The 27,190-nt window shown below is 35.5% G+C and overlaps 1 protein-coding gene across 20 annotated transcripts in view; it reads left to right on the top strand.

Moving 5' to 3' along the window:
• Nucleotides 1-27,190, top strand: part of LOC122805019 (titin-like) — a 759,244-nt gene that overhangs the window by 275,985 nt on the left and 456,069 nt on the right. For all 20 annotated transcript variants that reach the window (XM_044075290.1, XM_044075281.1, XM_044075295.1 and 17 more), the window contains 3 exons: nucleotides 212-268; nucleotides 13,584-17,162; nucleotides 17,982-18,260. In XM_044075290.1, the coding sequence (XP_043931225.1) occupies nucleotides 212-268; nucleotides 13,584-17,162; nucleotides 17,982-18,260 (3,915 nt within the window). The remainder of the gene's footprint in view (nucleotides 1-211; nucleotides 269-13,583; nucleotides 17,163-17,981; nucleotides 18,261-27,190) is intronic.

The raw sequence follows: 27,190 nt of genomic DNA, 5'->3' as shown, positions 1-27,190 counted from the left end.
TCTCAGCTTTTAGTAGGATTATAGGATGTTTGAACACAAAAATATTTATTGAATATATTTTCGCATGTATTTTTGTTTGTGTATGTTGTGTTCAGTGCTACTGGTTTTTATATATATAATAGCATTTTGGGTCATTCTAATACATCAGTCATGAATTAGTTTGCCACAGTTTCAATGCAAATCATGACTATACTGTATTTTCTTATTACAGCGTTGGAGACGGTTATTCATGAAAAGATTGAAAAACAAATTGAGAAGGAAGTAAAAGGTACGGTTTCCATATATTGCATATTGAGAGCTTTGAAATAATTGCTAAAATTTTCTTTTTGGTTTGTACTTTACAATTATGACTGCTGTATGGTCTGCATATCAGTATTGCTTTTGTTTAAACAAGAAACATCTTTATCGAAATATCACTTATAATAAATTTATATAAATGAAAACAAATCACATTAACTTATCTTCAGTTGCAGTGCATGTCACCATTATTAATATTCCAAGTATGTTTGCCATTGATAAAGGTTTAGTGCTGATTTTCGATTATATTTATGAATTCTAACGCAAGTCTTTCAAAAGCTGCTACTGAAAGATATTTTTGGTTTGCTTTGCAGCTGTTTTGGAACTGAAATTTGCATATATGTTTTCCACATGAAAGCATGAATGATATTAAAAACACATTTTATGGTTGGCTCAAATTAAGGCCACAAAGAGTGACAGTATTATAATGCATTAAACATCTCCATTGTTTAGCTGATTTCTGAATAGTATTCAAAGTTGGTATATTATTTGTTACAGGAAACCTCATCCAAGCCACTATTCATCATTATTCATATATTTTTTTTCTATCTACATTATGAAAGTTTTTCAGTGTAAACATATTTCTTACACTGGCTTGCAGATGGTTGAATGCAGACATTAAATCTTGCTTTTGCTTAATACTGTAGAGACAAACTATATTAGTTCGAATAAACGCCTTCTCACTCAGAAGTGTGGTAATTTTTGCAATATTAATTGATTTTATTTACATTGAACAAAAGTCATTTTTTCTTGTAAAATGGCTGGACAGTGTAACCACATTAAAAGGGTCAGAGGGGGCGTTTATTCTACCGTCTGCAAGTCAGGTAAGCTCTTTTAGAGAAATATTCCAATCACTTTTGGCAAAACAAACACATAAAGGAACACATTATTTTAAAAATTTTTGGTTGCTCATGAAGAACTTTTTGCCGTCTGAAGAAGGAACAAACTCGATGGGTTTTCGTGTCAGAACCTTTTAAAAAGAACCAGGTCTTGCGTTTATTCGAACAAATATGGTGAGTGATTTTTTTTTTTCCATTAGATTTGTAAACAAACTATAGCATGATTTAGTACATTATTTCTTATTTTCACCACCTTGTGAAATATATTCTAAGTTGATGTAATTATCACTTTTTTCCAGAACTGTTTTTTGGAGAAGAATCATTTTATATGGAAAATCCAGGAGATCTTCGCGGTGCTTTCTCAGACACCGAAGATTATCTAGATCATGGATATGTGTCATCTAATAGATGTGCAAGTCGGACATCATCAATTAGTTCGTGGTCTGAAAACATTAGACCTTCATTTACTCAAAAACTTAAATTCAGATCTGTTATGGAGGGACAGCCAGTAGTTTTAAATTGTAAACTCATTGCCTGTCCAACACCCAAAATCTCATGGTTTCATAACAATAGGCCTATCTTTAATAATCCATCAAGGTTAATAAAGACTGAAAGTGATATGCATATTCACTGTTCTAATTTAGAGATTAAGAATGTCCAGGAAAAAGATTCTGGTAGTTATAAAGTTTTTGCTATTAATAGTGAGGGATCTGCAGAGTCTACTGCATCATTACTTGTTGCCCTTAAGGAAGAACAAAATGCAAATTATTTAAGTTTCTTGAGAAGGTCAGAACTGGCTCATGAAAGAATTGATTCTTTGGTTCAGAAAAGACGAGAAGCAAAGCTCAAGATAAATCTTAGGTGTGTGGGATCACCTTTTGAAAAGAAACATAGTTCAAAAGCTTTTCAGAGTAATGCAAAGGGCCTTATGAGAACCATCAGCTTTGAAAGGGTTTATCCTGCCATGATTCAGGATAAGCTATTCTGTAATCATGTTGCAGATGAACAGTGTGTTGACAAAAGTGTCAGGATAAGTGATACTGATGGATTGTTTGATCCGGAGATTAGGGGAAAGTTACAGCTGTTGCGTGATGCAAAAAAGTTTTTCAGGGAAAGAAACACAGCATCTACTTTGGAACTATCTTCTGAAACACATAATGAACTAATTAGAAATTATAAAAATGATGATGGTTTTTGCTTGGGAAAAGAGAGGGACATGCCTCCTGAAGTGCATGAATCACAAGACTACATTACAGCTACTAATGTTTCAGTTATAGACTTTGATAAGGCGTCACATCAATTACAGAGTAATCCAGAAGAAATTCTAGGACTATCACGCAGCGCTGTCATGTTGCAAATGCCAGATGGAAAAGCTGAAAGGCTTCATAGAACAAAAATAGATGCAACTTTGAAAGAATGCTTTCAAGGTGATTCTCCCCCAGTAAATCCTGACAGACCAGATACTGCCAAACCAGAAGAAGCAGAAATTTTGTTAGACAGTCTGCTCTACCAGGATAATAACTTTAAAAAAGATCATCTTGACCTTCAGCAGTCATGTGCAGAATATAGGGGAAGGTTATGCAGGAATGAAGAGTTCAGAGAAACATTGAAAACTGAAGAGGTCTTGAAAGATTTCAGTGCAGTAAAGGGAACTATGCCATTTAAAACTCAGGAAGGCAGCAAGAAACAAGAACATGAAAAGAAAAGTATGCTAAATAAGAAAGTGTATTCATTAGAGATGAAAGAGTCCATTTCAGAAAGTATTAGAGAATTAAAAGCTGAAATAAAGCGTGAAACAGCAAAATCTAAAAACCGTGTTCAAAAACTATGGCAGCCATGTCAACCTAAGTTTGTTCAGGATCTCAAACCACTAGAAGTAAGTGAAGGGGAGACTTGTGCATTTGAATGCCATTTTGTAGGGCATCCACAGCCAACTGTAACATGGTATAAAAATGACAAACCAATACCACGTAATCAAGACTATGACATTTATACAACTGAAAACAAGTCTACATTGACTCTTTGCTATGCTTTAACTAAACACGAAGGGGTGTACACTTGTGTAATATTTAACCAGTCTGGAACTGATACAACATCAAGCAGCTTAAAAGTAATACAAGATGAGACTAAAAATGAGTTTGACACATCTTCCAAATTTCAAATAATTAAGGATACTGCTTTTTTTGCTGAAGGAGAAGATCTTGCTAATGTAGCCGATAAAGAGATAGAGCATTATTCAACTCCATCTAATACCATTACATCATCTCTTCTTCAAGTGCCAAAAATATTTTTGGCAAAGCCACATCCTTCTGATTCAGGAATTCTTTCAGCCCCAGTTGGAATAACAATAACCGCACCTACCCCAGTTCCAGAACAGGATGAAGAATACAAAGACTCATTCTCTCTAGTCCAGTTTCACTCTGAGAGTTCAAGTGAAGACTACCCTTCCCATTCAACAAAGCACAAATTTAAGTTCTCATTTGACCTTGTTTCTGAGCCACCAGGAGTGTTAAAGGAAATGGAAAACATATGTTGTACAGAAGGGGACTCTGTCATGTTTGAATGCTTTATTTCAGGAGACCCTGAACCAGAAATTACATGGATGCATGATAATACATTTCTAAATATGGAGAACACACACTATAAAATGGAGAAGCACAAGGGACAGTACCGATTATACATAGATTATGCCATGGTTTGTGATGCAGGAAAATATACATGTTTTGCTAAAAATAAAGCTGGAGAAGTAGAAAGTGTCTGTACCCTTCTAGTTGAGCCTACAGTGAAAAGTTTTATTCCTGTTTTAAAGGAGCCCATGCTTTCCTTGGCTGCAGAAGTATATGCATATCAGTATCCCCATGATCTTTCTAAGATTAAGCAGCAAGGTATAAATGTGCATGCAGAGGAGAAAACAGCTGCAGTGCCTAGAACTAGTAGTGGCATGCAAGACATACAGCAAGTTGCATATTGTGTTGAAGAAGGAAGTATTGGAAGGCACTATATGCATGTGAGTAAAACAGTTCAGAAAGAAAAGGAAGACAATAAGCAAAGAGAACACCTAGATAAAGTAGGGACTCTGAGGGATAGATTTTTGTCAGGTCACAGATCATTTATACCTTCTGATGGAGATCAGTATTCCACAAGTCAGGACCTTCCCTACCAAGGTAAGACAGAAAAGAAAACAGATGTATACAGACAGTTGCAATTTCCTAACAAAAGTGAAAAGAATGAAATCTTTAGTAAGATGGTGCCAAAGAAAGAAGTGGTTCTGCCTGATAAAGAACCTGAACATGAGAATGTTGGTACAGTAGAAGAGAGAACACTAAAACATTTAGATCTTGTTAAAGCTGATCAAGGAAGGCTAAACAATCTGAGGACAACACAGATTTCTGAGATGAAAAACTATGAAGGTGATTCACCAAAAATTATATGCCCTGTTTTGAATAAATCATATGAAGAACAATATTATAATGACCACTTAGAAAAAGAAAAGGTAGATGAAAGTTTTTATATTTCTAAGAATTTTAATGTAATAACCCTCGAGTCATGTAGAAATACTAACAATGTGGAAAATGAATCTGAATCAAGTCAGTATTTCTATGATTTATTGAAGCAAGGGAAAGGTGAAACATCTGTGAGTAATACTGAACAGTGTTCCCAGAAAGAATTCAGTAAAACAGATACATATAAAAGCAGTAAAACAACACATGGAATAAAGCAAGAAAAACAGTCCCTCAAAGGGGCTACATCAGAAGTAAATATGACCAGGTACATTATACCTGAAGCTAAGATAAACCAAGGAGAGGAAGAACTCATTATTTGTCATAGTCAGCCTTTTGAAAATGAACTAAAAAGAAGTGCCTTTGCTATATACCAAAGAGGGTCTAAGATAAAGCAAAATGAAAATGCCTTTCTCGAGCAAGCAAAGCATCCTGTAAAAGACTATCTTGAGACAAACACATTTTCAGCTAACACAACAGATGCTAAAATAATGCCAGAGGAAGTATTGTTTTATGGGCAAATACAACCTTCAAAGGAAGAAAACTATGTTATGAAGACATTTAAATGTAGAACAGGACTTGAGATGGACCATGATGAACAATCATTTCAATTACAATCACATAAACAGCCATATGAGAGTCAGTGTGTGGAAATGAACAAGCCTACAGATGTCATAAAAGAACACAGCAAAGTGCATCTTGTTAAGCCAGAAGTGTTACTGGAGAGGGATGTTTGTAAAATGAAAGGATTTGGTAATAATGTAATGTCTAGAGCAGTTCAGGTGAGAGGAATAAACCAGATTAGGCAAAAAGAACATTTACAGATAGCTGTATCTGAGGGATATGATTTCTCTGAAGAAACACCAAGTTCAGAATTTCCAGGAGACAATGAATTACTTAAGAAAGAAAATAACTTGAGTTTTAATATGACATATCATAATGAAAATCCTACCAGTGAACAACCTCATCAAGAAAGGCAGAACACAGATTTCTGTAGTTTTAGAGATTCTGACAATAATTTGGCATTGTTTGATCATTATAAAAATAAACCTTTTCAAGAGCAATATGATTTAGAAGCCAACAAGAAGGCAACTGATGAAGCAGTACCAGTCACACATGGTTTTATATGGGAACTGAAAAAAGCTTCTGAATCTGATAACGAAATGTCAGTCAGTCAGGTATTTCCTAGTTTAGTTGAGCCAGGAAGAGAAGAATCATATCTACATAAAAAGCATATATATTCAAACAAGGTTGTCTCTGAAAGAAAGCCTTCTGTCAGTGAAATGCAAAAATCATTGCCTGTCACAGAAACTCTCCCAAATTCCAGTTTGTTTAACCAGTTTGATGTAGTGCAGGATAAAAAGCACATATACAAAAATATGTCTGTACAGAAAGTAGAACCTGATAATCATAATTTTATATCTGAGTTAAAGAAAGCACATAGCGTTTTACAAAATGAAGATCTTATAGATCACAGTCTTCATAGTTTAACAGAGCCGCAGCTGGAGCCCTTGTTTGGGAATGAGAGCAATAAATTAGAACCAGAAAAGCATAGTTCTAAAACTACAGATGATTCTGAAACTGTGTTTCCTGTGAAACAATTAACAGCTGAAATGGCTATATCTGAGCCTACATCTTGTGAGAGGATGGAAAACGAGGGCGAACAATTTTCTGTAACTGAATACTTGCGTACATGTAACAGAAATACAGAACAAGCACATGAAATACAAACAACTGATTTCAAATGGACAGTAAGTGAAAATGAGAATGATTTAAAAGTTCCACTGGCAAAAGATGATGAAGCCATTGAATCTTTGCCCCAGAGTGCCAGCAGAGATTACTTAAAGAATGAGTATGCAACTGAGTATAAATTAGATACGTTTGCATGTCATGAGACTGTAGATGGTAGGGGTATAGAGCCCTCTGCTTCTCTCACTGAATATCTTCTTTCAGTTGGACAAGATTATGTTTCTGACTTTGTACAGACAAAGGAAGGAGCAAATACATCTGAACTACCTACTGGTCCTTTTTCAGAGGTTGAGGAGGTATCTTTTGGTGCAGTTTATGATTTTTACACTCAGCAGCAAGAATCAGCACGACCTTTGTCTCCAGAGTCAGAAATGTCTATTGAAATCAGTAGCTCGAGTACAGATGAAGTAGTGGAATTTGAAAGTTTTTTCACACCTCCAACATCAGCTGAAAATTTTGTAAGACCAGTGTCATCTGAATCATATTATACTCCAACTGTGCCTTCTGATGGTTATCAAACTCCTTCAGAAAACCAAATTACAGTTGCTGATTCTGAAAGACCTGTTTCAGCTATATTAGGTAATATCTATGTTCCAGTTAAACTGTATGGAATGACTGTAGATGAGAGTATTGAAATACTACCTATTACTTCGAGGGACAGAAGCTCAAACACTGAGAGACTGAATGCAAGTATATTTGAAACATTTTCCCCTGGAGTTATGTCTGAAGTTAATGGATCACCTCCCGCTTTTATTAAGACACTTACAAGAAAACAAGTACCTGAAACAGAAACAGTAACTTTTATAACTCAAATTAAAGGCTCACCCATGCCTGATATAAAATGGTATAAAAATAAATGTCTTCTTAAAGAAAACGCTTTTATTAAGATAGAACAACATGGCAGTATGTGTGTTTTAGAAATTCAGAATGTTCAAAAATCAGATGAAGGAGAGTATGTTTGCAAAGCAACAAATATTTTTGGTGAAGCCAAATCCATTACTGAACTAGAAATTATGCCACAAGATAGATCCTTAATAGTGCCTCCCCCTGTGACCCATCAGCATGTTATAGAGTTTGATTTGGAACATGATGTAATATCAAGATCTCCTTCTCCCCAAGAAATTCTTCTTGAAGTAGAACTAGACGAAAATGAAGTTAAAGAATTTGAAAAGCAGATTAAAATAGTCACGGTTCCTGAATTTACACCTGATAACAAAAGCATGATTATTTCACTTGATGTTCTACCTATGTGTATAGATGATTATGGCCTTAATTTTCCTACATCTGAAAGTAAAGATGTAAAGATTGACTTTGAAGTTACTGAAATACCACCACGCTTCTTAAGCCGTATTTCTGATCTAGAAACACCAGAAAATACTGATGCAGTATTTGAATGTTCAGTGATAGGCCGGCCGATTCCTCAAATAGCATGGTTTAAAGATAATTTAGTTATTACTGATGATAGAAAAAAATATATTGTTACTAGTGCAAGTGGTAATTACTGTCTTAAAATATGTAATGTTTCATGTGCTGATGCTGGGTCGTATGAATGTAGAGCAACAAATAGTGTTGGAGAGTCAGTATGTAAAGGCTTGCTTCTCATTTCAAAACTACAAACTGTTACTCAAAAAGCTATCACTGATATTTCTTTGGGTTGTGCTACAGCTGAGCTCCAAAAAATTGATCTTCTCATTGATAAGGCAGATCAGCAAGGCACCCAGACAGAAATAGAATTAGAATTTGAATTTGAACATGGGACTGATGATTCTCAAAAGGCCTTAAAGCTTATAGCTGTTACAGAACAAGAACATGAGGAGGAAGGGGAGAAATGTGTTAATATTAATTTTGATGTGTTTGCTGAACCCTCCAAGGAAGAAGAAATTGAGTTTAAGGCTGATGATTCAGACTGCTGTTGTTTTGAATTTGCAATAACAGAGGTGCCTCCAAAGTTTATAATACCACTTTCTAACTGTACAGCAAGTCTTGGTAGCACTGTTTGCTTTCACTGTGCCCTAAGTGGTACTCCAAAACCTACTGTTAAGTGGTATAAAGATGGTAGAATGCTGCATGAGAGGGGATATATAGAAGAAAGTCAGCCTGGTTACCATGAGGTAAAGTTGACAAAAGTAAATAAAAATGATGAGGGAGAGTACAAGTGCATTGCTACAAATCAGTTTGGAAGTGCAGAAACATTTGCCAGTTTGAACATAATTTAGAAACCAGTAGAACTATAATTATAGATTGGTAGTTTTTATTGTTTAGTTTTAATGGCTAAGAAATATGCTGCCATATTTAGTTCAGTTTTAGAACATTATTAAGTGTAGATGTCAAATATTTGGGAGTTCTTAACAGTAAGGGAATAAATAAATACCAGTAGGCAGTTTTACATTTTAGGTTTTCAGGTTACAGATTTTCATTTTATTTTATTTCATTTTACTTATGTATTTTGCTTTTGTTTACTGGGTTTGCCCATCTGGGTTTAATCAAAAACATTTTTCAAGTGAAGGCACAGGGAGAAAAGCTCCAATATATTGCTAATATTTTTAAATAGACTTTCAGTAATATACATGAACATACATTAAATAATATACATTAACAGTTACACATATATTTGCTAATTAAATTGCATTCATATAAAAGTAGAAGCAACTATTACATTATAAAAATACTTATGCACGTAGATGATTGATCATTAGAAGAGGTATATTTGTCAGATGGATAATAGATCATGTGATTAGTGCTCAGGAATTCAAGGAAATGGAAGTGAGGGAAAGAACTATGTAGGACAGAACATATTAATATTGGATTAATGTTGCAGTTGTGAGGTGAGGTGTAAAGCTGTTTCAGAGACAAGTTTATATATATATATATATATATATATATATATATATATATATATATAGATATATTTATTGTAAAGTTTATTTTAGAAGTATAGAGGTGGAGGGTGAATAGTGTCACAAAATAATGTATATAGCTATGAGATGCTAGTAAAACTGTTCCTATATTGGTGAAAACTGCTTGTAGTGTATAGGATTCTGAATAAAGATAAATGGACTGAAGAAATGGCAGGCCTAGGTTAACTGTGGCATTTATCATAGAAATGTAAAAGAGCAGATCCATTGATTTGATAGACAATGTTCTCATTGTATTTTAAATGAGTTTGAATTCTGAATGGATTTTAGTGCTAGTGGGATGTGGTTCCATTGCTTAGCTGCACTATGTGAAGACAAAGAGCTTTAGTATTACAGTGGGTAGTGTTTTGCATTTACAAGGGTGTTACTATAAAATATTAGTGAAATCTGTGGAAAATTCAGTCAAAGTTATACTTCTGTTTTGAGCATGTGATAGAATTCCAAAGATTAGTCTATGTTGTCTGGAATAGTTAAAGACATGAGGATAAGGATGCGGAATAAATTGATTCTTAAATGAGCAAATTATTCCAAATTTGTTCTGAGATTTACTAGGTAAAATCATTAGATTTTTAATATGGTAAATGCAGTGACTCACTGTTTAAAATTCTGCATATTTCTGCATGAATTTCAGCAATAATTTGTTCTAATGCAGCATATTTAAATTGTTCAGATCGCTGTTATTAACTAATATGCTGCTCTGTGGCTCAGAACACTGTGAGACTAATCTGTTTATTCACTAGTTTTAGACACTGTAATTCCTCATATGCCAAGTCATTGAAGATGCATTATTCATTGGCACATTTAATTTTATTTTTTATTGATTGATATGTTTGTATATATGTATATGTGTATGTGTGTGTGTGTGTGTATATATATATATATATATATATATATATATATATATATATATATATATATATATATATATATATATATAATATACACATGTTTAGATATTTAGATATAATAAAAATAAGCATTCTGGCATGCTTTAACATCTGCTAAAGGAACTTGGCAACATTTTAAAATAATAATCTGATCATGTAAAATTAGGATCTCAGGCTTCTATGTGACACACTAGTGACTGTCACTCACATATACTGTTACTAATATGTAAAAAAAAAACATGTTTTGTAGTGATCTTCTAGTGGGCATATATAAGTAATAGGGGTTTAAGACTGCAGCCATTCATGCTGGTGATGGAGAAGGCATGCCTTCTTGCTTTATTGCTATTTCTCTCTCTCTTTCTCTCCCTCTCTCTTTTTTTTTTTTTTTTTTTGCTTTTCAGCAGTCATTCACCTAGGAATGTTTGCACTGTTTTGTGATCCTGTATATATAAGGGCTAATCACAAAACATCTCACCGCTTCATCAAAAAAAAATTATAAGATTTAGTTCCTGTTTCCCTTTAAAGCATGAGTATGTTTCATAGAAACTGTTGAATGCAAAACGTTATTTAAAATAAGCATTCTGTCCTTAGGTTAACAATCATTTTATATAGGGAGAAAAATCCAAATTATTTTTTTTTAGTAAAGATTGTAATTTATCAAGAGGTTTTATCAAATATATATATATATATATAGCATGCCTTAAAAAAACTATTCTGTAATGTGAAACAGAAGAACCTTCACCAGGCAACAATCTTTTATAAACCCTGAAGTGCTAATTGTTTTGAAACTATGGCCATTTACACAAAGAAGGGGATATGATGACATTACCAATAGTATAAAGCTTGCAGAACTGAACTTGCAGGCATATCTTAAAGATTCTGTAAAATGAAAATGAAACTGAAGTTTGCACACATTTTCCTTTATTAAATTTCTGACTCAACAAGGCTACAACAAATATAGTTGTTGCTTTTTTTGTTTACTTTATGGGGCAGCTAATTTTGTGAATGTTTGAGATATAATAGCCCAAAACAAAACTACTCACAAGCAATTGAGAGCACAGTGAATATAAAACCTGTCTGCATGGTTCTTAGGAATATTTTTTTCAGGTACACAAACCTCTCTACATCCCCATGGTCCCCGCTCCCAGCCTTTAGAAACTTACTTTTCAGTCATACAACAGTGGATAATGGTGAAACCTGTCTAGAAACAATGTACAGTGATTTCACACAAACAGCAATTCTGCAGTGCCTACCTCTTCCTATTATGACCTATGATATGAAATGAATATGACCAGGTGTGTTTCGCAGTTAGAACCTGATCAACTGGTCATATGTTTATAACCCTGGATAGCTGCAGTGGTATTTTATTGCTGCACTATTGTAAAAGTAAACTGGCACATATTCATTTGTGTAGGTCATTTGAACTAATAGGTTGCTGTTTCTTCTTAAATTTATTTTGGTATATAAGCATTGTTCGTATGTATATAATGTGCCGAGCATTAAGAGAGACTGAACTGCATGGTCATTTCTTATATGGTCTTATGAATTGGGGGAAGAAAGTTATGTATGCATTTTAAGATGCCTGTGAATATAATCAGGGTTGAACCTTCCTAAATTGTCACATATTTTAAAGTCAGTACTGAAAAATATCCACCCTCTAAATCAAAAATATTTGCTGTTGTAGGTAAAACAACTTGTATAAGCTTAACATTATGTTGATCCTTACCTTACAGCAGAACATGTAGTATTAATGTTAACTGCATTACAAAATGAATTTAGAAAATTCAGGAAAAATACTAATTAGTAATTTATGTCTAAAAGTATCACTTAATAGTGCCTTAATGTTAAATGTGGGAATATGACCACTCTGTGAAGGAAATGTTTGTATGTCTAATCCTTTGAAACAATTTCTCTGAAAATGTAAATCAGTAAAATTAACATTGCTGTTTCCCCACTGTTGTGTGATTGTGGAGTTAATGTATATAATTTGGACAGGGGAGTGCAGGAGGGTTTTGCCCTCTTCAAATAAAAAAGCTTTAAGTGCAGCAAATGCAGTTTCCAATTAAACTCTTTTGGAGGTTTAGGACTCACTGAAATTGCTTTTAATGAGTCAACATGAATCCTTAGAGCCCTATTCATTCCCTGTACAGATAGGGTTTTATGTTTACATGCTTTAAATAATGCTATATAATTGATAAGGGTACCGGTCCATCTAAATTTGTAAGAAAGATATGTAATGAGGCTTAAGAATTCACTATATTTAGATATTTGTTGCTACATGTAGAATTATTTTATCTTTTGCAGGTTTAGAAAAAGCAGTAACATACATTTTTGAATCAACACAATAAAAGTTCAAAGTTTTATGCGTGTCTTATATGGTGTTTTTCAGTAATGTGTGAATGTACATTATCTTTGCTAAAATGGGAAGCAATGCATAAGATATTTTCAGTTTGCAAACAGATATTTTGTATCTATTTTGTTTATTCAGTGCAACAAAATTGTATTTAAAGTAGAGACGAATCTGAATATGAGTTATTTGACAATATTTTGCTGAGCTGTACAGTACTTAGCTATGATGGAATCTATTAAATAACTGTTAAACATATCTTAGTCAAAAGGAAATGGTTATGATTTGTTTTTGTATGATCTGTTATTTTTGCTGTTCCCATGTTTATAATGTAATTTGCAGTTTTCAGTAATTGAATAAAATTCTTTAAAACATGCTGCCACATGCTTTCATTTTTTTCTGTGTTGGAATGTGGTTTAGCACCTAATATGCTTGCTAAAGAAGCTGACAGCTTTCAGACAGACTTACAAAATCATGGGCCAAATTCTAAAAGACTTGGTGTAAACAATTTTTTTCTTAGTATCATACTTAATGCTTCTTTGTAGACACGCGAGTAGCTCACTTTAAGTCTTTTACAATCCGGCCCCATACTTAGACATAGTTCAGCTTATAGAATTTTAAGAATTACATTCTCTTTTTCATTTTCATTAATGAGATCTTATGTACTTTAAAACTGAGCTTTTGTTTGTAATAAATTCATAAGTCTGTCTATCACAGTGCAATGGTACTCACAAAGGAAAAGACTGTGATACCATAACTGATGATTATCACCCAAAAAAGGGAATACATTGCTGAGTCAAATGATCTCAATATTAATTGTAATAGAGGAAATGCATTTATACAAAATGTGTGTGCACTATTCCATGAGGTGGCAGTAGCTCTTTAAACACAATTCTGGAATACTTAAAATGCCATTTTAGTAAGTTACTTATGGATATTTTCGTAAATGTTTTGAAAAAGTATCACCTGTTAGTTCATGCAAGAAGTACTGATTTTGAGAGAATGCAAAGTATTTTCTTTTATAAAATTGTAACTTATTTCCCATACAGAATTCTCTAGCTCAGTTGTCTTGTCTACTGAAGAAGAAAGAACAGAAATCTACAGAACTGGTCTTCAGTTGACTGATAGAGAGAAAGCATTTGAACTAATGCCTGAGGCCGCCGTTTATCCCAGAGAGTTAGAAGTTAAAAAGGAAGAGGGAAAAGTGCCAGTTTTTATTAAACAAGTTTCTAATATTGAGGTAACTGTAGGGGATGTAGGCAGGTTTACTGTTATAGTCAGTGGTGTCCCCAAACCAAGGATTCAGTGGCTGTGCAATGGAGTCAAGGTTGCTCGTTCTCCAGATCACAAGTATGTTTACGATGGGGATGAACATAGTCTAATTATTCCATATACAAAATTAAAAGATGAGGGCGAGTATACATGCTCTGCTACTAATATTTATGGGGAGACATCATGTAGTGCATATTTAAAGGTAAAACCAAAACCATCCATAGTAAAAATAGAAAAGAAGGTAAGCCGCCGCCCTCCTTCCTTCATTAAAAAACTTGAGCCTATCCAGTGCACTGAGGGCCAGACTGCAAAATTTGAATATAAAGTAACAGGAGAGCCACTCCCTCAGGTTCAATGGCTTAAGGGAACTAATCAGATTCAGTCAAGTTTATACTGCACTATAACTACCAATCCTGATGGATCTGGTTCACTTACTATTAAAAGAGCCAATCAGGGAGATAGTGGTTTATATACCTGCAGGGCAGTGAACTTCTGTGGGGAAGCTATTTCCAGTGCAGAATTACATGTTCAGAAAGAGACTGTGGCTGTAACACAACGCAGAGTAGCACACAAGGAAGCCGTAAGAGAACAAGCCGCTGAGACAGTCACAACCTTTGAAGCAGAATCTGTAGTTACAGCAATGCGGCAGCTTCATGCTGCTACCTTTATCACAAGTACAGTCCAGGAACGTCCGGGCTTTACTGAACAACATTATGAAAGAATTCAGAGTCCAACTATAACTGAACTGCCAGTTTCTGAAATGCCATCAGTTCCTGATCTCTGTTTGCCTTCTGTTGAGGAAGTTAGTCAAGAAGCTAAAGAAAAGAAGTTTAGGATAGAACATCCAAAAACAATTGAACCTGAGTTAGCTAAAGAAGACAAATACAAATTTATACCTGTTGTATCAGAAGAGAAACGTACTATATTTGGTGAAACAGCAGTAGTAATTGCTGATGTTAAAACTGAAAAAGTGGTTTCAGAGCCTGAGCCTGCTCATGTATTGTATAGTTACAGTATAGAAAGCACCAAAGAACTCCCTAAGGAAAGGACTCTGGAGATTGCGACTCCGAAGCCAGAAAAAGGTGACATGCTGAAAGAAGGTATTAAAATGGTTCGTACAGCAGTCTCAGCTGAGCACTACAAGATTTTTGAGGCACATACAGAAGATCTCTGTACTCCTGATGCACCAGCGACAGCTAAGCCATTAAAAGAATTACACAGACCATTGCACAGACCAGTAAGTGACAGCCAGGAAGTGTTGCCTAAAGAAAAAGTTTTTGAGCTTAAGCCTGAAAAACAGCAAGCTTTATTCATGAAGGATGTTCTTGAAAAACATACGCAAATTGCAGAACAAAAACAGCAGTTTAAAGATGAATTTACAGTACCTATTCCAGGACTAGAGAATGTGGAATCTGCTAGCCATACAGTGGAAAAGAAGGAACCCTTCCATTTATATTTAATAAAAGAGGAACAGATACTGCCTAAAGAGGACCCCCTTATCTTTAAAATACCTCCCACTGAACAGTCGGGCACAAAAAGGATTCCATCTTTAAAACTCCCTTTAGTTTTAGAGGAACAAACATCTTTGTTACATGAGCGGATTGGCCAGGTTCCTGCCATTGATGATGCAGTTAGTATTGCTGCTGTTAAGGAGGTTCCACCTACTTTAAATCTCCAGACAACACAAGAAGAACATCTACTTTATAAGGAAGGTGTAATATCTTTTGAAAAGCCTGCTATTCAGGAGGCTGTTCAGAAATTAGAGAAATCCTATAGTTATGCAACAGTTTCAGAAGAGAAGAGAACATTGCTGGCAGATCAGTTTACAGTGCTTGGAGTTAAAGATACTGTGCATTCTGAAACCAGATTTGAACCTCAACCAAAGAAATATCTTCAGGTTATTAGTGAAGAACTACAATTACCCAAAGAACAAATTTTGCCTGCTGCTGAAAAGGAGCAACGGGCAACAATTCAGAAAGAAGAGTATCAAGCAGTCATGCAGATAAGCTCTGTAGCAGAGAGTAGGACATTGGATGAAGGTCACACTGTTGACATAAAGGATGTAGAAATACTGAAATGTGAAAGTATGCTCGAACCTAGAATTTCTATAGAACCACCGTTAAGTGAAGACAAAGATATTTCTCTGGAAAGTGCAACATATTTAGAAGCAGCAGAGCAAGACTTTGCATCTCTAATACAGGAAGGGCAGTCAGTAAGGCTTCCATTATTCTTAGAAGATAAGCAAGTTATTATGGAGGAACACTCTAAAGAAATAAAAAGACCAGAATCTCAGATGTTAAAGGCTGGAAAACAGCCAAGAGGAACTGTGCAAGTACATGAATTACAGGAAAGTGAACAACTTTTTAAAGAGGAAAGTTTCATTCCTGAAAAGCCCAAGACCTTTAGTTTGGATGTAAAAACACAACTCAAAACTGCTCTAAAATCCGCAATAATGAGTGAACATCCAGTGCTTACAGCTGAATGGTTAAGTGCTGTTCACACCATAGGTGTAAAGGAAGTGAAAATTACAGAAGAACCACAGTACACATTATGTACATACGTTGTCGCCTCTGGAGCAGCTCCTCCAAAAGAAATAACTGTGTCTCTTGAAGGACAGTACACTCAGAAAGCTGAGCTAAAGAGTGAATTTCAGGCTGCTTTGCATTCCATTACTCTCCAAGAAAGGCATGTACTCATTTCTGAGGAACCTAGGTCCATCTCTGCTGCTAAGCCACAGGAGGTGAGAATTAGCAGTACACTACCAACTGAATATACTTCAGCCATTGTATTAGATAAGGCAGTTATGCAAGAGTCAGTACATATTGTTTCTGGTGCCCCTGGGACTCAGCAGGTTACAGTAACTACTGAGGCAAAAGGTCGTTTTGAAGATTTTGTGCCTTCAGAATTAGTTAGAAGCTCTGCACCAAAGGTAGATATCAAAGATGTTGGTGCAGCAGTTGCCAGTATTCAAATACCTGCAGTACCTATTCCATCTGAAAAAAGAGTACAAATTCTGGAAGTTATAGAAAGGGAAGAAAAGATATTTGAAGAAACTGTGGAAATGGTAATAAAAGGTTGTCCCATTATCACGGAAGGTCTTACAGATACTTCTGCTGAGGAAAACAGCCAAGTAAGCTTTAATACAGTTATAACAAATGCTAGGAAAGTAAACTGGTATTTTAAGGGTGAACTGGTGGTCTCAGGCAAAGAGTTCAGATGTCTTCAAAAACGTGACACTTACACGTTAGTAATCAACAAAGTATGCCAGGAAGTGCATCAAGGAGAATATGTCTGTGAGGCACTGAATGAAGCTGGAAAGGCAACTACATCTGCACAACTCACAGTTGTGAAAAGAGGTTGGATTATGGGGATAAAATGTTAATTTATTTTGTAAATAACATACTAACTGTCACATGTGCATAGTCTTCTAACACTTTTAACTCATTTAATAACAAAATCACATACTTCATGATTCTTTTTTGTGAATTTGTGTAAAATAAATTGATGATCTGTCACATTGCCCATCCATTTTTGTAATTTTTGTATCCCTCCTGCATGTCTGTCAGTATAATTGCATTTTTATGTATATTTTAATGTTGTTACTGTGCACTGTAGAATGGCTACTTTATTAGCATACTTTTCCTATTGACCTTTGCTCGAAAACTGCTAACATAACATTTTGTTCATTCATTACTAACCAAGCATGCTGTACTACATTCATCCCCATATCCACAAAGCCTTTGGACTTGAGCTTCTCATTTTCATTTCATTGTTATAGGATGTTTTGTCATTTCACTTTAACATCACATTTATTTTGCTCATTCAAGCTGACCAGGAAGCATTCTGTACTATGTGTATTTGCATGACCTTAGAAGCATCACATCTTATTCACTTTCAGAAACTCATTTCCTCATTGCAAAGATGTCTCTAATAGAATGTTGTCACTGTCCACATTAAATTTAACAATTGTTTTCCTTCACAGTCATATTTGGATTATTGCTGTATAATTAATCATCATCATCATCATCATCATCTTCTTCATCGTTATCTTCATCATCATCATTTCAAGCTGCCACTCATTATTTGTGCTTTTAACATGCATCTTAACAGTATATGTGAAGTTCTGAAGTGATTGCTGTACCGTAATCTTTTTTTTTTTTTTTTTGGAATTTCAGTTGCTCCAGTTTTTAAGCGGAAAATGGAATCATTGGAAGTAACCATTGGTAATTCAGCAACATTTCTGTGTGAGATTGAAGTTCTACAGAATGTGACATTCCGGTGGTTCAAAGCAGGACTAGAACTCCATGATAGTGATAAGTACAAGATAACCAAGAAGAGTTACCTGTCAACTCTAGAAATTCTGAAGCCACAGGTTGTCGACTGTGGGGAATATACATGCAAAGCTTCCAACCAGTATGGCGTTGTGAGTTGTTCAGCAGCCCTGACAGTTACTGGTAAGTGCACATGTCCTCTAGGCAAACTAAATGGTTACTTTTCTATAAAACATATTTATTTATGCTAAAATACTTTCTATATATATTAGTTAGATTCATGAGAGATATTAAGCAGAAGTTGCAGAAGAACAGTATTTCATTTGAGTCTCTTTCCATTATAAATGGGTTTTACTTTTGTGTCTGTACAGTTCTTAGATTTCTAATACAAATTAGATTCTGTTTGGAGAAGTGGAAATTAAGAAGACAGTGAAAGGTAGCCAGATTATTTCATGCTACAGCTACCTGTTCAGATACTGAAAAAGAGAATCTAATCATATATCTTTGATTATTTATTGGTTCTAGACTTGCTGACTTTTTTACAAATGACATGTAAGCTATAATACATTTAGCCAAACTGATACCAGATTTAGACAAATATAGATATATTATTTTTTTCTGGTAAGAGGCAGTCTGCAAACTTACAGCTTGCCTTCTTGTATGGTAGCCTACATGCACCCCTTTTGACATTTTTCATTAAAAATAAAGACTGTAAATATTATATACAATGCAGTATTGGGAATTCATGTTTTCTGTATGTATAAATGGCAGATGTATAGCATTATTAATTTTAACCATATATTTACTAGAAAAAATTATACAGAAAACGGGAGACACAAATCTAGCAAACCCAAATAATCAAAATTATCAGTTAGCTATATAATTTGCTTTTCTTTTACTAAATTTAAAGCAAATATTAAATGTCTAATTAATTTAGCTCTGTTACTTTGTATTAGGACAAACTTAGAAGGAAGCAAAGAAAAGCATGTCCACTTTTATGTAAAAACCTTTTATTGTCTCAATACCTAACTTGAAAAAGCTAATTAGAATTAAATAATTTAATTTTGCAAAATGGCACTCATCTGTGCCTGATAGGCTGAAATAATTCCTTATTTTGCAAATCTGTATGTGTGTCTTGTAATGCTATGTAGAAGGCATATAGATTTACTTTACCTGTAAGATGAAGAATTGACTATTCTGAATTATTTGCTGAATTATATACCAGCAGATGTTTGATAAATATCCAAAAAGAAGTTTGCTAAAATATCAAAACCTCATCTGACAGTTGGCTTTAAACAAAGAAAGGTATGCTAAGACTATATAAGTAGAAATAGAAAAATTATAGATGTGAAAAGGTGTCACTTTGGTAGGATAAATATGTTGCCTACATGACAGAACATAGAATAGACACCATATGCTGGAATTCCACTTGCTCTTACTAAATCAGTACCAACATTGGATCCCTCAGGCTAGTATCTTTGGTCCCATATTATTCGTCATCTTCACCAGAAACATTTATTTATTTATTTATTTATTTATTTATTTATTTTACATTTGTTGACCGGGCTAGTCTAGCTGGATATATGTCCATTTTCAGTAGAGGCCCGGGGAGAAAAGCTCCACTAGTTATAACAAGTATCATCATAAAAAGGCATTAAAATGTTACATTAGAAACATAAGTAGTTATACCAAGTTAAACAGATGATATAAATTGAACATAAGTTTTTTTTTTTTTGTGCAGTGAAAGTTAACAAGGGAAAGGGTGAAGGAAAAAATGAGGTTAATCTGGATTAGTGCAGGAGCAAAGCCAATGTTTATTGAGATAAATTATCAGTTGTCTTTTAAAAAGTAGGAAAGAGGTCAAAGATGTGATATCAGAGGGTAGTTTATTCCATATTTTTCCAACAGAGTTGGAGAATAGACAGTCGTCTGCATAATTGTTGGGTTTGGTAATATTAATCTGACAAGTTTATTTGAAGAACGTAGTTGTTTCAGGTTATTGTATGGTGAAATAATACTAGAAAGTATTGGTGTGTTGGCTGGCTGATATAGAATCTTATAAGCTATTAAGAGCTGTTGAAGTACAAGTTGGTTAGGAAGTTCAATCCAGCCTAGTTCTTTTAAGTTCAAGCAGTGATGAGTTTGAAAAGGAGATCCTACTGCGAATCGAGCTATATTATAATAGGATGTTGCTAGTTTTTTAATGTTGTTTTGGAAAGATTAGTGTAAATGGGGGAAGCATAGAGAAGAGTAGAGATTAGGTGAGATCTAGCTATGGTGGACCTTGCTGTAGGTGTTAGGAAAGGTTTGATTCTGTAAACGGATCCTATTTTTTTATTAACTAATTTTATTGTGTTGTTGATGTGAGAGTCAAAGTTGAGGTTATTATCAATAGTTATTCCTAATAGTTTTGTGGTCAAGTCAGGAGAAATGAGAGTACCGTCAGAGGAGGTAAGAGTGAAATATGGTGGAGTAGATTTGAGTAGGTGAAAAAGTAACAGTTTGGTTTTCTTGGGGTTAAGGAGTAGACAGCAGTGAGAGAACCAATGTTCTACAGCGTTAAAAGCTTTTTGAGTAAGAGACTGGAGTTCTGTTTGAGAGGTAGCAGTACAGATTATAGTAGAGTCGTCTACGTATTGTATGCAGGTAGTATATGGGATAGCAGATTGTAGGTCGTTAATAAAGATTGAAAATAGAAGAGGGCCTAGGATAGAGCCTTGAGGTACACCTAAAGAGATAGGTAGAAGATTTGAAAGTGAATTTTTCCAGAGTATTGCCTGCTGATGATTTTCTAGGTAAGATGCAAACCAGGATAAGGCAAGATGGTCGAGAGCAAGAGATTTTAGTATGTATAGTAGAAGTTTATGATTCACCATATCAAAAGCTTTGGATAGGTCGATGAAGACTGAGGATGATAGTTAGTTGTTGTTACGGTTAGTGTTGATGGAATTAGTAAAGGAGAGTAAAGCAGTAGTGGTACTGTGTGAAGGTCTGAAACCATGCTGACAGTTAGAAAGTAGGGTGTTATTGAGAAGGTGATTAAGTATTTGTTTGTGAATACATTTTTCCATGATTTTAGCGATTGGTGAAAGGAGTGCTATTGGTCGAAAATTAGAAAGATCATTGGACTTTCCCCCTTTATGTAGTGGGATGATATGAGATATCTTCCAGATAGAGGGGAAAATTCCTTCCTTTATAGATCTATTAATCAGGATGGAAATAGGGTAGGCTAAGACTTTAGCTCCTACCTGCAGGAATTCTGCAGGCAGTTTGTCTGCAGAGGGAGTGGTAGGTTTTAACTTTTGGAGCAGTGATGAAATAAAGGAAATAGAAACAGGTTGTAAGTGGAGGGTGGGAGGTGGATTTGAAGTAGGTGGAAGTAGGTTAGAGGTATCAGGAGATAGATGACTAGCAAGAGTTTGGATAGTATTCGTGAAGAACGAGTTGAAGTCATTCGCTATTTGTGTAGGGTTCTCTGGGTTAGAGTCCTGGGGGTTAGGTGTAATAGAATGACCAGGAGATAGTAGATTATTAATACTGGCCCAGAATTTTTTAGGTTCCTTATTGGTGGTTTGTTGCAACTGAAGGTAATAGTTCTTTTTGTCTGTCAGTATAGCTCTTTTTGTGCTGTTTCTTAGCTCTCTAAAGTACCCATGTACTTCCATATGGGTTCCTATCATGTAGTCGAACTTTTACAAGTTTGAAACTCATATGGTCGAGACCATAAGTTCGAATTTGTAAAAGTTTGAGAGTTTCAATGCAAATCTCCATAAGTGGATGTTTCCATTTTGTTCAATGGGGTGTGATCTTGGAGTTGGTATATTTAAGTAGCAGGTGGTGTGGAGGGTACAGGGGAGCTTGCCCCTGCTTAAAACAGTTTATTTTGTTTTCCGTTTTTTTTTTTTTTTTTTTTTTTTAATGCATAGTCAAAGTTTTGTAACTTTGAACATAATGGTTCGAACATTACGTGTTCGAAGTTATAAGACTTCGACTATGTGATATAGACCCCTTCCATACAGTAGGCCTAAAACTGTTACAATATGCCAATTATTCCTCCATTTTTTGTAGTGTCCAAAACATATACCTTGCTGTCTTTCAAATAGAAAACTTTGTCAGCACATTACAATCTTGGCTCTCAGAATCAAAACTAATAATCAGCTGAAGGAAAACAAAGCATATGATATTCAACTTGAAAATGGAAAACATTTTTCTGTCTCCCCTAGCTACAGTAATGGCACCCAATGGAAACAATAAATTACTTCAAATGTAGACAATAAACTCCTTTAATGAAAGTTAACTACATTGTGCAAGATTTTCACAAGAGGCTTGGTGCCCTGTACCACTTCAAGAAAACCCTTGCCAATTCACTACTGCTTCCCAAATTATTTGATATAGTGACATCTGTTAACAACCTTAATTAACCACATTCCATAAACTAGAACTCATTTTACTATAAAACTGCAAAATTTGCTACTTACCCAATAAAATCCCAACACGCGTGACATACTAAATCATGTTGGATAGATGACCTACAGCAATACGCTTAACTTTATCCATAAACTCATAAACAACTCTAAATGGCCATCCCTATTCCCTTTTGTTACACGGTACTCAAATGAGAGGATCCTATGTTCCTCGAGCAAAAAGTTACTATTTTAAATGACTGAGTCCCAGACTGCTTCCTTCCTCAGCTATGAAATTCTTTCTCTCAATATCTACAGGAAGTAGATAACTTCACAGCTTTCAAAACCATATATATATATATATATATATATATATATATGTATGTATGTATATATATATATATATATATATATATATATATATATATATATATATATATATATATATATATATATATATATATATATATATAAAATCATCCAGCTCAGCGTAGTCACCTGAAACCAGGTAGCACAAATAACATCAACATTCTTTCAGTGTGGCACTTTATCTTTCTTCTTTGCATATCAGTTTTATCTTCTACCTATTCTTTATGACATCTCTCTCAGCACTTTATCGTTCCATCGTTATGTTCTACCTGTATTTCATGACTGCTGTCTCTATACTTTGTCAGTTCTTCCAACCTTAACTAATGCACATCAATAAACATTGTGATATACGCTACTCAGTATGCTTTCTATCCTCCTGTCTCTTCCATCTAAAATCTCCCTGATTGTAAATATATTTAATTGCTTAATATGCCTGCCACATCAGGGGGTGCATGGGGGTTTGCCTGCCAACAAAAACACTTAAAAAGGATTTTTTTATAGGGGTTACAGTTTGGGGATTCCAGTTTTCAATGGTTTAAACTTCTTCCACTCATAGTGGAAACAGACAGATCATTCCTTGCAGTCTGGTATGCAGTACAAAGAACACTAATGAAGCTGACTGCCCATATACTTTGAGCTGTATTTAAAGGCTTATAATTTGCATTTTTTTTATATTAATGAAATCTGGGTGCAGAGTGTCATGTTGAGGGGGATGTGAAAGGATCAGCCAGAGCACCATGGGTACAGACAACAGACTGCAAGGATATACTACTTTAAAAGTACTTCATTATGGTGAGAGTTGTGCATATTTGGCATTGGGTAACACAAAGAGTGTTGGACTGTCATTATGGTGAGAGTTGTGCATATGTAGCATGGGGTAAGAGAACGGGTGGTGGAGTGTCATTATGGGGAGAGTTATGCATATGTGGCATGGGTACTAGAATGGGTGGTGGAGTGTCATTATGGTGAGAGTTGTGCATATTTGGCATTGGGTAACACAAAGAGTGTTGGACTGTCATTATGGTGAGAGTTGTGCATATGTATCATGGGGTAAGAGAACAGGTGGTGGAGTGTCATTATGGGGAGAGTTATGCATATGTGGCATGGGTACTAGAATGGGTGGTGGAGTGTCATTATGGTGAGAGTTGTGCATATTTGGCATGGGGTACCAGAATGGGTGGTGTAGTGTCATTATGGTGAGAGTTATGCATACGTGGCATGGGGTACCAGAATGGGTGGTGGCATGTTATTATGGTGAGAGTTGTGCAGACGTGGCATGGGTTACCAGAATGGGTGGTGGAGTGAGAAGCTGAAGAGACATTCAAGAGCAGTAGTTGGAGAAAGAATGAATGAAGGGTTGGATTCAGGGAGGTAGAGTTTGAAATGTACTTAAGGGGTAGATGAGATAAGATAATGGTCTCATTTTGTTATTAAGCACATATAATTAAAAGGTAAAAAACTTAAAACAAAAGGTATGCAGTAAAGAAGTGAACTGAAAATAATGACTGAACAGTTAACTTGTGAGGGTTCTTGCTGTTTAGAAGTACTCTGTAAGAAGCAGACTGTAAACAGTGCCTAGGGATCCAAAGTTCTGAAATATTCTGATGAACATAATTCACAAATTTATCAATATTCTGATTTAAAATACAGTGAAGACGCAAATTCCACACAGTGTCTTATACCAGTGGCCTAATGGATAAGACATTGGCCTCCTAAGCCAGGGATTGTGGGTTTGAGTCCCATCAGGGGTGATATAATCTTGATATGAGCCTATACAGGGGTCCAGGGAAGTAAATATTGTGGGAAGAAATATCCAGGGAATTGTTATGGCTAGGCTTGTATAGACCATAGGGCCGATAGCCTCGTACCAACCTATGAACCTATACAGGGTCCAGGGAAGTAAATATTGTGGGAAGAAATATCCAGGGAATTGTTATGGCTAGGCTTGTATAAGCCCTAGGGCCGATAGCCTAGTACCAACCTATGAACCTATACAGGGGTCCAGGGAAGTAAATATTGCGGGAAGAAATATCCAAGGAATTGTTATAGCTAGGCTTATATAGGCCCTAGGGCCTATAGCCTAGTACCAACCTATGAACAAGCTGAAGGTTGGCAGTCAGTGCTGGATTTTAATTATAAACTAAACTGTATATGGAAATATGTAGCCTAATTAAAACACAGGCATTAAAATTTGAACAGTTAACTAAAACGGAATTGAGAAGTGTGTTCCTGGTATACTTACAGTTGTATCAAGGCCAGGTCCATTACAGACATTGGCAGTTGATGGTTTAGGTGCAGGTTGAGAATTTCAGTTGTCATCATTGGTAGTGCTGGTCCAGTAGATACCCCTAGAAATGGGGTTTGAAGCTAAACTTGAGGACTATACAGATTAGTGTCATGTCCTTGTTAAGGGAGCTGAGAGCCCCATCCCTTCTGGTCAGGGTAGAAAATCAGGCTATGCTATGGTATGTAAACAAGCAGTTTTGACAATTTGTCCATTAGCTGGGTGTCATTTCCAAGGAAAGATAATGTGGTAGTGGGCTTTCTCTGCTTTAGTTCTAGAGAATCATATTGGAAAAATGTTCTAGGAGTGGGGTACCCAGGAATTAATCTGTTTGTCATGAAAATTAATGCAGTTCTCCCCTGATTCTGCTATGGCTGGGAAGTGCAATGGATGCTTTTTCCTTTCATTGATGGGAAAATGTCCTACACATTGCTTTTATACATGACTGTCTGTTTGCTAGCTCAATTCAGCACAGAAAAAAGTACATGATCCTGGCAGAAAAGATGTGGCTTTGGGTGCAAATGTAAGATAGATGATTTTCCCTAATCTGGACTTGTGCTGCCTTGGAACTCATTGGTCCTTTAGCTTAGCTGTAAAGATGCACATGGCAAGTTCCAATGCAAGTGAATTAAAATGTTTCAGATAGGATTCATCCTAAAAGAAGAAAAATTGGGGGGGGGGGGGTATTTGCCCCTCCCCTATCTTCACTTTATATAGTGAATATTAGGATCACTGCACCTCACAGATAAGGGATTTTCACCTTTGCAGCAGCCTCAAATTACAAATTTCTTTCAGTCATTCATTAGAAATCTCATTTTCTCACTTCCACTGTAAATCCATTGGTCTGACTTTGTCAGCCTTCAGCAGTTGATAACTACACATTTCCTCTTCTGCTGTCAGTAGCTTGACCAAGTTTTTGTTTTAATCTCTGTGTTTGGGAGCAGATGCTCCTCCTGCAGAAACATGGTATGGCATCAAGCATTATGACAGAAAAGCAGACATAGCCTTGTGTTATTCAGTTATCTGCTTCTCCCACAAGTTGCAGCTCAATTCTTTTGTTGTCATGGAAAATTCTCACATTTAGTGTCTAGGAAGTTGAATCTTTCTAAGTGCTCCAGCAGGTGCCTGAGCCTGGATCCAAACAGCCACTTTCTGAAATAATATCAAGCATTGCTATAAGAGCTAACATTTCAACTTGTCTAGACAGAGATGGAGGAGAACATTTAGAAGCAAACCTTAGTTCACTCAAAAATATGACAGTTGAGAGTACCCAAAGCAAGAATTGTCAGGAGGGTTTCTTTCATGTTCCCAGGCTGGTGCTGGAACTTTGTTGTTCATAGCTCATAGTTAGGTACTAGGCTAGCTGCCCTTGTGGGCTATTTTAAGCCTAGCCAATTTCCCTCAAAAATGAGAATCAAATGCTGTACCTTGTGTTTGTGACATAAACACCTTACCTATTATGCCAACCCCCAACCCTTATGCCAACCCCAAATCATTTTCCTTTCTGATAGATAAGTTTCCTACATGTTTTCTTTGTTTCAACATGACTGTCTCACTGCTAGTACGATTCAGCAAAGAAAAACTTAACACAGATCCTTATCACTCCATGATAGATGGCAAAGGAGCAGGACACTGGACATCAAGTAAGACTCTTCTCAGGATGAGTCTGTACCAAGATAACTTTGTGATTCTTCCCTGTTGTCAGATTATCCTTGACTGGTGAAGGTCCAACCTTCCACTTGTTCTTGTCTGACACCTAGAGGTCTGTGAGAAGTACATCTTTAGCAACGACCATAGGGAGGTGTCCTATGGAATCCACACAATCTGTTGCATGATTGAGTAGCAGGAGTATGCCCAGTTTCAGCCTGTACTCATAAATTAGTCCCTGAAGTTTCCTGGTAAAAACTTGATGGTAACACTTGTGACCAACTGCAATTCTTCCTAGGACTTCTCCAAAGTCCAGAAAGGTAAACTGGAACAGGTAGAAAAGGGTTCACTGGATCCTCCTATACTTTCAATGTTCAAAAGACAGCTTAGGTATCGAGCATACCTCAACT

Source organism: Protopterus annectens, chromosome 6.part0, assembly GCF_019279795.1.
Source record: "Protopterus annectens isolate FY-2018-M chromosome 6.part0, PAN1.0, whole genome shotgun sequence".
NCBI classification, from domain to species: Eukaryota; Metazoa; Chordata; order Ceratodontiformes; family Protopteridae; genus Protopterus; species Protopterus annectens.
This window is presented reverse-complemented; position numbering and strand designations above follow the sequence as displayed.